This window comes from Vidua chalybeata, chromosome 14, assembly GCF_026979565.1.
Source record: "Vidua chalybeata isolate OUT-0048 chromosome 14, bVidCha1 merged haplotype, whole genome shotgun sequence".
NCBI classification, from domain to species: domain Eukaryota; kingdom Metazoa; phylum Chordata; class Aves; order Passeriformes; family Viduidae; genus Vidua; species Vidua chalybeata.
This window is the reverse complement of record NC_071543.1, coordinates 11,466,932-11,482,470: the sequence shown is the minus strand read 5'-3', so window position 1 is coordinate 11,482,470 and position 15,539 is coordinate 11,466,932. Positions and strand designations below refer to the sequence as shown.

Below are 15,539 nucleotides of genomic sequence, written 5' to 3'. Positions count from 1 at the left end.
ATGTTGTGTAAATAATTCCCAGTCTCTCCAGGCTCTGGCACTTTTCAGAGGCCAGCACAGCCTTCCTGCCCCAAGCTGCTGGTGGCCTCCATGAGATGAAGGTGCTCTCTGAGATCTTCCAGCTTTATCTATCTGCCAAGTTAAATCAAGAGGGAAATCAATAAACTTCACTGCAAAAGAAGTTAAGGATCCATCATATGAATATGGTTTAGTGGCAATAACCAAACCTATTAACATATCAGAAAAAAAAAAAAAAAGCACCATATGTAAATTCCCTGATCTTAAGGGACAACTAATGGATTACATTCCAGCATATAAAGATGCAAGATCTGTATTTCCCTCTAGAGATATTCCAAAATCCTATTACTGAGCCACATCTCCATGGAGAGGAGGGCGTTTGTTTTAATTTTTTTAATCAAACCTCCTTTTAATCAACCAGAACAAAATGTTTTCACGCAAACAACAACAGTGCAAAACCAACAGAGTTCTGCTGGAACGGGGGAACATGGAAGAGAAAATGAAGATGAAATGAAAATGCAGGAAACAAAAATGTGTACTCTGAGGGCATTTATTACACAGATGTATACAGGCACAGCGTGCTCCCAAAGGAAATCATTAGGAAGTTGACTTTTAAGAAGTTAGACCAGGAGGCTGAATTCAGCCTTTTGGACTGATCCAGACTTCAGTGACTGTGTTTTGCTGTTAACTCAGGTAGAGTTTTAACTATGACTCCAGATCCATTTCATATCCTCTTTTAGGGGCAATTTCTGTTCAGTTACAGATATTCAAGGCCTGTGGAGGGGAATCTAAATATTAAGATATGCATGTGTCTGCAGAATTCATCTGGCACTGTCTGCTGCCCAGATCCACTGCTGTCTTCCCTGTGCAAACCCTTACAGATTCCTGAGTCAATTGAGGTGTATGAAAGAAAGCTAATCTTTAACATTCACTAAGGTCACAAATAATTTATATTCTCACATTCAAGAATTCAAGCCCCATTTTTAAATACTTCACAGCATCCACAGTGCTTCTCTGACATTGTTTGGCACCTGGTTTAAGAACAAGGACATGTCTTTGTACTCATCTCAAGTAGAGCCCTGTAGAATTTCACAAATACAAAACAGCTTTACCACAGTGTCACCAGCCCTCTTTAGATGTTTCACACTGACCCTGCTTGCCATAAACACCATTGCACCTCTGAATTCTAGACAGCTTTGGTATAAAGGAGGAAGAGAGTCAAGCTCAAGAAGGAAAGCGCCACAGTTTCAGCACTGAGTGAATAATACCCATATGCAATACATCTCTTGTAATTTAAGCTCATGGCACCACAGTCCTTAACAGCAACTCCAATTCTGCCTCTTAAAATTAGAAATCTATTTTCAAGTCACCGAAAAAAACCTCTGGAACCTCAATGCTGAGCAGTTCTTTCAGTATCACAATGCCCTACATCTCTCCCAAGTTAGCAGAACTCTCTAACATTTTTTTCTAACATGACAGAAAATAGAGGCTGCTAGCTGAGATTCAGAGATGTGCATTCACAGAAGAATATATAACAGGAGTGAGAAAAGCATACAAGCATTTTAGTCAAAAGCCCTTTCCGGTACACATTCAGAACAACCTGAAAATGCAACACTTTACACTAACTTTTAAGGGAATCAGCACTTCTTTTATGAGAACATTTGTCTTCGGGTGAACATCAACTGACCAATACAGCACCAATGTAGACATATTTTACTCTAACAATCATATATTAAGAAGAGCATCAGTGCTTTAGATTTAATACCCATTGTAACCAATTAGTACTGCCATCCCCTGATGTTCACTCCCTTAAATTGCCATGGCAGTAAATTCTACAGTTATAAATGAGAAGCTGCAAATTGATTTGCATGTAATAACTACCACTAAACCTTTCTTACCACTTTCAATTTATCCCATCTGCTACCAGAGTGGAAGTTTAGGATCTATTATTCCCACAAGGGGACTTACCCAGCTGGACATCTATAACAGTTGGCTGGTTCTCCATGGGGAACAATGGCTTTGGAGGTTTGTCTGTGAGTAAAGCTAGAAAAGAAAATGAGAAAATGTAATGGAAAAATTGAGACCAATGACTGCAAAAGAAAAGCAATCAAATGCTTGTATACTTGATGGCATGTAAACATTTATTACCTACTACAGCTGTTACACAGCCAATGTGTTACCACCTACCTTGTGGCCATGGGGATCCCCTGATTCAACAGAAATGACCAGTTTCAAGAATTACATTTTTAGCACAAAGCAGTAAAACAAACTCAATTTCTCACTTTTAACTTACATGCAATAAGTAGAACAAGCAGTTTAGACCCTCACATTGCAAAGTTAACACAATGAATTTGAAGTGCCAGACAAATCTATCTCAGCGTGACCAGTCCCAACATGTAGGACTGCTGTCCCACATGTCCCATTTATGCCTGTCCAAAACAATACATAGAAAACTTGCACATAATTGTGCTTGAAGGACCCCAGCAGCTCCACAGTAGCTTAGACTCCCACCCCAGCAGGTGGGGTGCCCAGACCCTCCTCAAAGCCTTACTGGGGACCCTGCCTCCTGCTGTGCAGAAATATCTCCATCTGAGAGCAGGAAACAATACCCCAGCCTAGTCCTGCCAAGGGACTGCTCCAGCAAGCAGATAGCACAACTATTAAAAAGCATAGTTACAGGCACAGGCTTCATGCCCCTTTTGAAAACTTAGAGCCAGACTGTACAAATAGGTTTTGTGAATTTGACTTAGCTTGAAATAAATTACTGTGTATTCCTGAAAATGGGGAGAAGTATTTTTAATAAAGTACAGCATTTTGCACCACATGAAATTAAACATTTAAAAATTACCTTCAAACTTTTCCTGTAAAACCTCATCACCTGAAATTATTTGACCAGAGTTTGTAAAATAAACAACAATTGTCAACCTACAAAACAATTTTACATCCACAATGGCATCAGAGTTTCCGTTTCTGGTATAGTTACAACAGGTTTTTTTCCTTAGTCTTTTCTTCAATTTTTCAGGCTTTTCTTGCTACCTTTATGCTTTTCTTATAGCATTATTTTTATTTTTCGGTAGTAAGTTGTATTCTGTTCATTGTAGAATATGCAGAAAAGTTGCTGGAGCAGCTTCATCCATTCTATGCCAGTGTGCCCAGGCCTTCCTTACCTAATATTCTCTTCCTATCCCATTCCCACCTGCACCCTTTGTAACACAATCCGGCCAGGGCTTGTTTCCCTCAGCTTTACTTGCAACATTTGGAAGTGTTCTAAATGTGCTCCTACATGTCACATTTTAAATGGTTATAGTCTGCCATGTTCTTCCTGGAGAATAATCACCGTAATGAACTGGCAGCCTGTCAGAGCTCTTTCCATAGGAACTGAGATGGCTCAAAGGAATTTTGAGATGAGAAGGCAACAAACAGCTGGCTCTTCAATGTCAGATGTGTTTACTAAAAACAAAGGCTATTCTTATTTTAGAGGTCAGGCATCAGATCACTTATTCACCTTATGAAATTCACTTTTGATCCTTCTTAAACAGAAAGGCAATACAAGATATTTTCAACTACAAGGGGCTCTAGACTTATATGATCTCTGTACTTGACAGAAGTCCAAAACCAACATTTATTCAAATTCCCGTTCCTCTGCAAGAAGTTTCTTTAATTCTAGGAACAGTTTATAGACATATGGCACATTTCCAGCTTTGCTCAAGGGAAAGAACAAAAAGTTAGTGCTGTTACTGTATCAACATGTATTTAACAAAGCTAAGAGTAAAAACTCTTACTTGACCTCCCACAAAGCTACATGAAATTAAAACAATTAAATGTACTGTAAATGTTCTTCCTATTATCAAAGGGACATTAATTCTGCTATGAAACTGAATCTACCCCATCAAGGGAAGAGCTGGGATTCAGCTGTCTACACATTTTTTTCCCCTTCCAAATGACGTGGAATGTGGCACGTCCCTGTGCCACTCTGAGCAGCAACACTTACATGGTGAAGCCACTAGAGCAAGGATGACATCAGCTTCCCAAGGCAGCAATTCCCGTGGCCACCTGGACAGACCCACCTTTGGAAGGTCCTGGGTCTGGCAATGCAGCAGCCTAAGGGGTTTCCTCATTGTTCTAGGATTTCATCATCTAGGCTGGGACTGCCTTGGCTGGATTTGTTTATGGAAGATACAGACAGATACAGAGCTGAGACTGAGGGAAGGCTTCTGTACCTTGTCCCAGGAGAACACAGTCACTACCTGGGGCATGGCAGGAAGTCACAGGTGTTGGATGACAAGCTGGAAAGACATTTCTTTACTCAGAGGCACCTGGTAATGCATGTGCCTCCCAAAAGAGACTGGTGAACATGGCCAGAGGCTGTTTAGCAGCCAGACTGTTCAGGAACTGTCTAAAGTGCTGTTTCCTCCCATGCTTATATTAACCCCATTCAAAAGTAACACAAACTTTAGGACAACAATCATGTTGCTGTGATTTCAACCACGTTTGTCACTCCCTTTGTCTATAAGAGCTTTAAAGAGACAGTGTTGTACAGATCAATACTCTGATGTGATCCTCTGCAGCTGTTCATACAGGTGCATTTCCCTTCCCAGCATACATGATGCTTTTATTCTCTTTATCATAGTCACAAGGAGTATGCTGTCACACCAGAAATGCTGCAGAAAAGCAAAGAGATCTGTTAAAGATTTGGTCTCTCCAGTTAGTTACACAGTGATCTTTGTCAGATAAAGCAGAGCACGATGTGCTGCACAGGTCAACATTTAGCTACTCACAGGACCAACTGAAGAAGAAAACTGCCTTAAAGAAGTGGCTCCTGTTTTGAAGTGCCAGTGAAGCCTCAGAGCCTGGAGGCTTATTTTTTTTCTCCCACCACAGCCCTACTGTTTCAAAAATATGTCATTCCATATTCAGACACACTAATGAGTTCTCCTGAAAAACTAAAAAGCAGTTGAAAACAAACAGCCTTAGGATATCTTTACATAGGGAAAAGCAGTGATAACCAGCTAGAAAAACTATCAGGCTTCTCAGTAAGCCCCAGTTCCTTCACAGTTTGTTATTTGACACAGCTCTATTTCCCCACACTATTTCCTACCTTCCCTCTGCAGCAGCTTCACAGTACCCACCCCACACCAGTCAGACTTTTACAGCATCCACAGTGACAGACAGGGAGCCCAAACTGTTGCTACAATGAACTCAAGTCTCTTACTGCATATTTTGAGTGGCTCAGCTAAACACAGCTTCTGAGCTGAATGCAGATCCCACTCCCCTGTTCCATGCAAAAGGGCAGGCCCCAAGCCAACAGGCATCACCTGTGCTCCAGGCCCTGAACTGCTCCAGTGTGAAGCCAGTCAGCACCAGAGTCATGCACTGAGATCCAGCTGCTTATGATTTGTGCGTGGGCCACTCAGCACAGCTGGACTGTTTTCCAGACCACATAACTCTTAGAAGGGAGCTAAAATGTTAACTCCCATGTGGCTAGGAACTGTCAAATGCTGGGGAACAGCTTTCACCTTCCTTGTGGTGGATAATGACTTCCCTCTTCTTGAGATAAGCACTCAAAGTACATTTGCTGTTCTGTAATTTTGCTATTGATGTACCTCCTGGACATTTGCTCATCTAATTTACAATGATGAAATGAAAAATTATGTAAATATGAAACAGAATGCAGGGAATCTAACAAAATTGTTTCAAAGCATCTATGAGAAAATTGCATGCCAACCTACTTCCTTCAATCAAAAGATCTGGCATTTTCCCACCATTAATTAACACAGAGCCTCTAGTATCATTCAATCAAGAATCTGGCTAACCTTTTGACAGCAGAACAGATCTGTTTGAATAGCATGCTCTGGGGCAAATAACTGCATGCCAAATCCTTAATCTGAAACAAGCTCACACCCAAAGTTAAGCTTTTGTTCACTCCCAGTTCAAATACATATGCTTCCAGACATGGCTTAGATCTACTTTGGCAAAGACAAACCTTGGCAGTGATACTGCTGCTTGCACACCACCGACGACACTGGAGCTAACTGCATACAAAACTCTCAATCAATATATTAACCAGAGGGCATATGTTGCTATGAGAAGCTCAGCATTTTACCTTTTAAAAAGATATGTACCTGACTCCCTTTGTCTCATCTGAAATCCCAGCTTGTGCCAAGAGGTTTCTCAGAGGCTGGCAGTAAAATGCTTCAGGTCTGACGTGCTACTGCTTTATCTTTCATGTCGCTGCTTACAACGAAGCAAATGTGAGAGCCAATTGTGCAGATGTAAATAGAAATGTGACAGCTGTAGTTTGGCTGACAGGGAATGAACTCTTCACTTGAAGAGTTAAAAGCTTGTTTAAAAAGCCAAGGGTTCTCACTTGGACTTTGTGGACCGAACCTCTAACACACTATCACCAGCAATTCCTGCTACCAGATAAGAATCATTGCTTTCATTTTCTTGGCACAGCAGAAAATTACCACACAAGGTGAAAAGTAGTAGGAAATCACATGAAGCAACTCATTCATAAAAATGCAATTTTGTGAGGCTGTGTTTATACAGGGACCCTGTTTCCTGATTAGCTCTATTGTAGTGTGCTCCACCAGTCAGTCAAAACACACTTCTCCATCAGTTGCCTATTGTGTTATTTCCTTCCTCTCAGTATAAGCTGACAAAATGATTGCACCTCCATTTGTTGTTTGCTCTAACAGAAATAAAGCCATTGCAATGAGATGTTGTCTAAGGATAAATATCTCCATCTTTGAAAATAAACACTGAACACTTATTCTCAAAAAACTCCAACTTAGTAAACTCAGAACTTGTGTGGAGTCATTAGCCAATGACAAAGAGTTTTTCTCTGTTTATTACCATTCAAGCAGGAAATGCTTCTTTTGGGAAAATGCTGTGGAATGATTTAGCAGCTGGATGCCTCCCCCCCTTGGCCACTACCACCATGAACACCACTTTTTGAAAACCCTACCTATAATCAAGAGCGCCTTAATGCACTGTCAGGACTGCCTTTGTGGGACATTTTCTGCACAAAGAAGTTTAGCATTTTTATATTAGCAGTAAATAATTGGATTTCATCACATGAATTCTTTTTATGACATAGAAAGAAGGACAACACAATTACAGCTTTAAGCAAGATGTTGTGTCCATGCTGAAATGCAGCTCACAAGGGAAATGAATTTTGAGGCACTCAGATGATCTTGGTTCGTTACTGGTGGTTTTGATTTTAACCCATTAAGTCCTCAATGACTCGGAACAACGCCGTGTTTGACAGGTCATGCCACTGGCACCAAGAAAAAACTGGCCGTGACTGCAGCTCCCCTGACTTTGAGAGCAGTGAAAATCCTGAACTACTGGCTGTGCGTGTCCTGTTCTCACCAGCTGCTCCAACAGCTTCTGCTGCAGGCATGACCTTGTAACACATGGTGGTTATTTAGAACCACTAAGAGCAGCTAATCATTCCATGGGCAAGATGGAACTTCTGAATAAAGAGTCTTGCTGCCAGTCTCCTAACCGGTCTCCACCTATTGCACTTGGGATGTTATCAGAGTGCACAGAGAGAGCCAAATGGCTTTGGAGAGAAGGTGCTAGATGAACTCTGTTGCATTCATGAACACGTTAAGAGAAGTAGAGATTAACTAGATTTTTGGTTTGAGATCTTCTATTTTTCAGGTTTGTGCTGGACCTTCTACCACCTTCTCACAAGGCAATTAAGTAACATAGGGTTGTAGAAAAGAAACTGGTGAGATTGGTGGAACTTATGCAATAGAGTACGGCTCAGGACTCTGGTGAAGTGGAGTAGAAACAATAGCACAGATTGCACATTACTGAAACACAGATGGCAAAGTCCCACAAGGTGCCTATCACAAAGTAATTACAACAGGGCTGAACACTTAACACGACTGCAATATACGTGTTAAATGCCCATGGCATTGACTGTTATGCATCTCCTGATGTGAAACATTCAGTGGCACTGATGGCAGGGGTTACCATTGGTGCTGTCACTAGAGTCATTGCAGGGTGGGTGCTGCAAAGTAGAAGAATTCTGTGTTAGCAGGACTTTCACTGTATCATGTTTTCAAGCTTCCTTACTCCTACAGTTGCCAACACACCTTTCCTTTCACTGCATTTCTAAATTTTACAGATTGTGTTAGATTATGCAAAGTTCTTTCCCAACCAAAATGATTCCTGTGATCATTTTATTCCTTTCCTAAATGTGGATTATGCAGCTTGCTTTTAAGAATTAAGCATGAGTTTCCTCTGAAGTAGAGAAAAAGTGTAATAAATTTTTACTAAATGCAAATTACATTTTCCTTCAATGCAATTCGTGAAAATCTCAAATGAAGTGTGCTTTATTTAATGAACAGAGTGTATTTAGCACAAAGGACACATAATTTCTTCTGCACTCAAAATGTTTTCTTGGACTCTGGGCAGAAATAAGATGCTTGAAATTACCCTCTATTTCAAGGAGATCTGCAAAGAACATTTTATGGTTTGGCTTTTTTAATTCTTTTTTCTTTCTGTCTTATAAAATGTAAAGAAGTGGTGATGGATGAAGCCAGATCCCTTCATCCATCTTAAAGGAACAGCTGGACTCTACATGCAAATGAAAGCTATCATTCTTGTCAACCTGAAGCCAGGCTACCAAAAGCCTGCAGTCCACAACCCATTAATATTCCATGATCAATTTGACCACTTGTGCACAGCGAGGTACTGCACCGCAGCACAACCCCAGACACTTGAATTATCACAGAGTGGATTTTATGCACTGTTTTAACAAAACTCAAAGCAATCCATTATTCTCCAGAACTAAAAAACGTGTATTAGGTACAGATAGCGTATCAGTAGAGAATTATTGTGGACGATGAAAATCAAATGAGCTAAGTTTTAAGCACCTATGGTACCATATGTAGGCAAAACAATGGGTGCTGTCTTTGAGGAAAAGCCATCTCCAAGCTCAACAGCAGCTTCCAGCCAGTGCTTACCACAAACTGCTGAAGGAAGAGCCAGTGCCATTTTGCCACCTCTTACTTTGCTGTTTCAGTCAACCTCATGGCTCACCTGTGCCCTGAGACAACCCAGATCAAACCCTCACTGCAGACCAAACATCCCTGGGCAGCTTTTCAAAGAAAAGGACAGAACTACTGAAGAATGACATTCAAAATGCATTTCACTTAAGTCTCAAAGGCAGTAGCAACCATTTAGAAGTTGTATTTTGGACAATTTTAGATGTTGCACAGTGTGACAACTCAAACTGCTTTGATGTTCAGCAGGGTCATTATGATTGCAAAGCTGCCATACCACAAACAATTTTTAGATGGAATTTCAACTATAAGTCTTTTAGACTAATTATATTCACAAGTAAGAAACATGAAACTTCAGTTAAGTCATCTCTTGCCAAATGATTTTGCTCTGTTGGGAGCTAATGAGAAGGTTTCACCTGCCCTATCCAGTCTATTAATTCTGATGCATTCTTTGGATTAGCACCCTGGCTTCCTAAGCTTGTTACAATGATGAAAAATGTTACTTTACTTGACAAGGAAAACCTTTTCAAAAAATGTTTATGCAATATTTATGTAGGTTCTTTGTCTCTAATTTGCCTTCAAAAGCTGCAAAATATATTCTACCAGGTTTGTCTGTTATATTTTTGGTTTTTCCACTGAAGAAGTTTTGAGTTGTATGCTCATTAAGCACATGGAGCATCATTAAGAAAAAAACTGGGGCGAATCATGTCATTATTGGTTGGATGAGCAGGAAAATGAATAAAAGCAGGCATAATATAGGCAATAAGGAACTCATAGATACACTTGCTATTGTTTATCCTGCCTCATGACCAAAGATCAAGAAAATGTAAATCTTCTGATGAAAGACAATGTTTTAAGAAATGAAGGAGATAGTTATCCCAGGAAATTTGTCTTCTTATTTGAGGCAAAGGATGTAAAAGAATTAACAAAAAAAGTAGCATCCATAGAAATCTCTGGCGGGACGACCCATTTTCAGAGTCTGCTCTGCTGCCTTTTACCACTTACATCAGAATTTCTAGCAGCTGATGGGAAGCAGAATAACCCCTGGTGATCAGCCTGGGACCTGAACCTTTCAGTATCACCTACTATCAAAGAAAGGGAAGTGTCTCTGATCCAAGAATGCAATTTCTTTTGCACAAAATTACACCAAACATGTGCAAAGCACTGCATCAGGTTTGCAGAGGCCAAGTATTCAACAGTAAATGTGATATTTTAAGACTACCATATTACTGGAAAATGTTTACTGGTCAGTGGGGATGCAAAGAATTGCAGGCAAACCTCCAAGAGGAAGGTGACTAAAGGCTGCACAGGGATCCATTCATGAAAAAGTCCGAGGATTTGCATTCCAGTGCCCACTGGAGCATCTCTGGACAGCCCCATTAACCAGCCCAGTGAGTGACTCCCAGCACAGCTGAGAGGAGCAAATGAACTTCCCAGTGAAACTGTTCAAAGACCTCAAGGCAATGCTAAAAGCAACGGAAAACAGTGAAGACATGGCCAAAAAAAGGGGTTTGGGACTTTACTTGTTTTGAATCGATGTGACCATTGTGAAGCAGGTTGTCAACACAGCAGACATTTTTATCAGAGGAGAATAAAATAAACTTGTCAGTGAGTGAGCACCTGTCCCACAGGTCAATTTGAGCACATATATACTGTATGCAGCAGAAACTGCAGAGAGGCCTAGCTTCCAAATCCTCTGAAATGTGAGATTAAACAGTCCCACAGGCACTTCAAATGGCTGCAGATAAGGATTTAATCCTTCAGTATATTTCCTCCATCCTTTATTAAAAGATGAGGATAATCTTTAAATCAAGAGAAAAATAGAAAAAAAAATTGAGTCAAAAATCATCAAGTGGAAAAAGAGGAGAGCAACAAATTCTATTTTTATTAACAAATCCTCTCAGTCAAGGCTTATACACCCAAAGTTGCAGGAAGGGGAAGCTGCTCCCCCAGCCTCAGTGGAAAAGGCAGTACAAGCTCCCTGTGAGCGGGGCATGGGCACAACACTGAAGGGCTGCCCCAATACCCAGATATTCCACCTGCCTCTGCCTGAACTACTGAACACAAACACATTCCTGAGAGGGGTTTTCTATCCTCCTGTCATGGCCACCAAGTGCCAGGACAGACATCAGCAGTGCTCCTGTCCCTCAGCCACCTGGATAGTGTTGGTGAAGCAGCTCAAAACAGAGACCAGTTTCCTCAGCTTCTACATTGCTCTGCTGCTCTTGGAGAAACATTTCTTGCCCATCTTGTAGGTTTTCTGCTGCTTTTTTTCCCAGCAGACAGATTAGAGTTTTGCACCAGGAATGTAATTTCTGAGAAATTTCTCATGAAATTGTGTCAGCTTCTTGTAAGGAACCTGCTTGACTCTTCATTTTCCTGTTCAAAGTGTCTTCTGTTTGTCAGGTGTTGAAGCAATTTCAGATTTTGCTTTGACATTTTCAACAAGAGAACAAGACGATTCAATCTGCTCTGGGTAGTAACTGCTATTACATTTAAAATACAATATTCAATTGAAACTCAACATACTATTTTGACTGTCATTTTATATCTTCTGTGTGATTATGTAGTGTTACTGCCCCAGCTCATGGGAACAATTTTAAAGCAATAAAGACATTTAAAGAAGACCCACTCCAATTTTCCATTCATGCCACTCTGAAACAGAGTTTCTATTTCTTTCTGAAACAGCATTCTCACACAGCATTTGTCAGACATGCCTTTATGACTGGAGTTTTGTGAATTTTGGATTTTATTCCAATGTAAAATAAAATAAAAATCTGAGGATTTAAAAAAAAAAAAAAAACAACAAAAAATTCCTTCCAAATAAAAACTATAAATTTCTTACCATACTTCAGTCCCTAAGGATGGGAAGGCTGGTGGATGGAGAATCTGGCTGAGCACAAATTCAGCAGTGTCAGGGCAGGAAACAGTAAAGACTGCATTACTTCTCATGTTCTTCATACAGTGAGTGTCATAACCTGCCCAGGCACATGTGATTTCTTTACCTACCACCTGCCCCCATTAGAAATTTTTTTCCCCATTTTGTTGTCTGCTTTAAGATGCATTATCCACTACATTCAGCTCTCTCTAATCAACACATACTTGTCCACCAGCTCCTTCTGATGCACAACAGCTATCAAACACCTTTTTACTTATTACAGGTAAAAAGATTCTCTTGTTCAGCAAGTGTTTTACTTCAATTCTAAGGTCTGCTTTCTAGTGATGTAAGGCAAGGGCTTAAATTGAAAGATGTGAGATGCATAGCTAAAGAGGATGACAGTTTTTCAGGAGGTGAACAATATCTGGATTAATAATTACAGCATAAAGTATTTTAACAGGGCATTATGGAGATAATCTAAATACAGGATTAGAGATGGGAAATATTAGCACTTTGTCTCACGGATTTCAATTAGTAAATAAAGAAAATCTTCGTGTGTCAGCACACTTTTAATACAGCACTGTATAAGGATCTATGACTTATCTACAAACTACATTATATCCATGCTTTTTAGAGAACCAGTGGTTTAAATACAGAAAGGAAGAGGTGGTGGTTATTTGTTAGTTGTTGCGTTGGGGTTTTTTTAATCAGTAAAAGCATTGTGGCATCATAAAAGGGCTGGATCACAAAAGCAGAAGCACAGTGCAACAGCACTGTAAGACATTCTTTTAGGGCAGAATGTCTGTCCTAATCTGTTATTGCTCTCAGATTGTGTCTAAAGACCACCTTTTGTACCATGCTTTTGTTGTCTGTTGCCCATCCTGTGATGAGTCCCCATGCATGCATTACTGATATCACAACCACAGGGAGCATTGAAAGGCAACTGCAGGATTGCACTTCAGCAAATACACCAGAGCAAGCCAGAGACCTCTCCCTGCCCTTGGTATTATTCTGCAATGATGTGCTTCCTTACCAAGGTGCTGTAAAGGGATCTAATATACTGTACTGTGCTGTAAATTGGCAGTTTTGGCTGAAGACATTGTAGAACTATTTTTTAACTGCTGCAGAGCTGACATTTAGGGAATTATGAGTTGTTGCTGGAATGCTGCTTTTCTCCTTCTACATACTCCCGAGTTAGTATATCTCTTTCTACTGGCAAATAAGCACCTTTCTGTTCTCTTAGTCTCAACTGGAGCTGCTTAAAATAGTTGAAGTATCATTAAGACCATATACTGATATTAAAAGAAGCAGAAAACTGCAGCACACTTTCATATCAAAGCAATGGACCCATAAGCTTTTGCATCTATGAATGATGAGCAACATTACTTCAAATGACATCTTTTGTCAGAATTGCTTGAGCTAAAGACAGAGTGAATCCATTTATATAAATTGTGGCTTTGCTGCTGAAAGATTACAAAAATATATTTGCTATCCTTAAGTCTCAAACCATTAATATTGCTAAAATATGCCATCTTTTCCCAGGAAGAACTAGCAAGTCTTTAAAACACTATCATCAATCATGACTAATTCACTAAATACACAATTCCAACAGCAACAGAAGAAGAACATACAGTACAGGGTCATCTGTCACTATATCAACATCAAACACCTCTGTCTTTCAATGGAAAGTGCAAGTCAGGATTTCCCAGGTCTGTGAAACAGGTGATTTGTAACTGAATTCCTGTTCCACTTGGATTAGTCCTTTGCTTGTTTTCCATTTGACAGATCCAAAGCTGATATTTTTCTTTGAAAAAGAAAACTAACATTAATTTCACACCTCAAAAAAATATTTGTCTGGATTCTATCCTTTAGTGTCATAGTTTAACCCCAGCTGGCAACTCACACCCACACAGCCACTTGCTTACTCCTCCCATGCTGGCACTGGGAAGAGGATCAGAAGAGTAAAAGTAAGAAAACTCAAGGTTGAAATAAAGACAATTTCATACATTAAGCAAAAGCTGTGCTCACAAGAAAATCAAAACAAGGAATTCATTCCATGGGCAGGCAGGTGTTCAAACCTATACATTCCCTGATTTATTAGAATTACACAGATTTTTACACTGGCAGGATGTCCAAAATCATTACAAGGTGGAGGCCAGGAGTCCAGTGCACTGTACAAGAAGCTCCTGCCCATGGGCACTATCTTGTTTGACTCAGATCACTGCCTTATCAGTTGTATTCTCAAGCTGTTAGGTCATGGTTTGGAGCAATAAGCATTTCACTATGCAAGACTGAAGGTCACAGTAAGGAAAAGGAACGCTAATGGGGTGAAAATGAGTATCATGAGGACAATAAATCATACTTGGAATCCTATTTAATTGATCATTTTGTAGCTGACCTTGCTCCCATAGAAGTCAACGGCAAAGCTTCCATTTCTGTGGATATGAACAGGATTGGGTCCTTTAAAGTACAGCGTGTTTTATGACTGTTGAAGGTAGCATATTTTACACTAGAATTTTCTTTATTACTTCTCAATACAAAACTTCACCAAGAAAACTAAATTGCTATATAAAAACATCCCACAATACAGTACATTAATTTAACACATGATAAATTTTCCTGCTAGTAGCATTAGGAGTTGTCACTTTCAATACACAGATATCTAACAGAGTATTTCCTTCCCCCATCTTTCTCCCCAGTATTTTCCTCCCAAATTTTACAAACATGCCTATTCTGAAACACCATCTCTCCACCTTTGGCAGACTGATATTTCATTTAATAATAAGTGAACTCCTCTGAGGCAATGGGAGCTCTACCTGAGAGCCCAGTTCCCAGCAACACAACACCCACAGCTCTGTGAGGACTTAGCAGGAATATTTATGCTTACTTGGAAAGGAAATTAACAACAAGGATTATTCTGCAGCCATATCGTTTAGGGTAAAGAACCTGACTTAACCTAGTCTGATGTGTGCCATGAGAGAAGCAGCAGCTCAGCAGGGTCAGGAGTCTCTGTGCTCACCTTGACACTGTGGCTGAGGCAGATGCTTTTCTCTGTGACTGAGCTGAGCTGGCCAGGTTGGGCAAACTGGCTTGGAAGGGCTTTGGCTGCGTCCAAGGAAACTTTTTTATTCTCTTTTCTTTCATTCCAATCTTAACTCAAGAGATGCCTCTTTTGTACACTGATGCCATGAAACATTTGTGATCTGTTCAAAGTCACAATGAACAGGCTTTGATGAAGTGTTTTCAGAGAAGCACAGGTTTCTCCCTGGTGCTCACCTCTGCTCTCGCATCATATTTGAAAGGTCTGGATCAGAACGAGTGGCATCCACCAGGGAATGCTCAAAATCTGCAGATTTGCACTATGGTGAGAGGAAACAGCACCACGGAGTGTGCTCCTTCCATCCCTCTAAAGCCCTGTTCCTCCTCCCTTCCATTTCCCTGTGTCTCTCAGGACAATGATTCACCAATATCACAGACTGAAATGTCTGCTTTGGGAAACAAACACGAGGGACCCTAGCTGGGAAGAGGAGAGGCACCTACAGTACCAGTACAAGCCACAGGTATATGGATGTGGGGATGGAGCCCTTCCTTGAGAGACTTTGCACAGGGAACAGAGCCATGAG

General features: G+C 40.4%; 1 protein-coding gene across 17 annotated transcripts in view; it reads right to left on the bottom strand.

The window, feature by feature from the left end:
* IL1RAPL2 (interleukin 1 receptor accessory protein like 2) overlaps positions 1-15,539 on the bottom strand; it is a 348,614-nt gene that overhangs the window by 95,780 nt on the left and 237,295 nt on the right. For all 17 annotated transcript variants that reach the window (XM_053956026.1, XM_053956036.1, XM_053956028.1 and 14 more), the window contains one exon: positions 1,987-2,061. In XM_053956026.1, the coding sequence (XP_053812001.1) occupies positions 1,987-2,061 (75 nt within the window). The remainder of the gene's footprint in view (positions 1-1,986; positions 2,062-15,539) is intronic.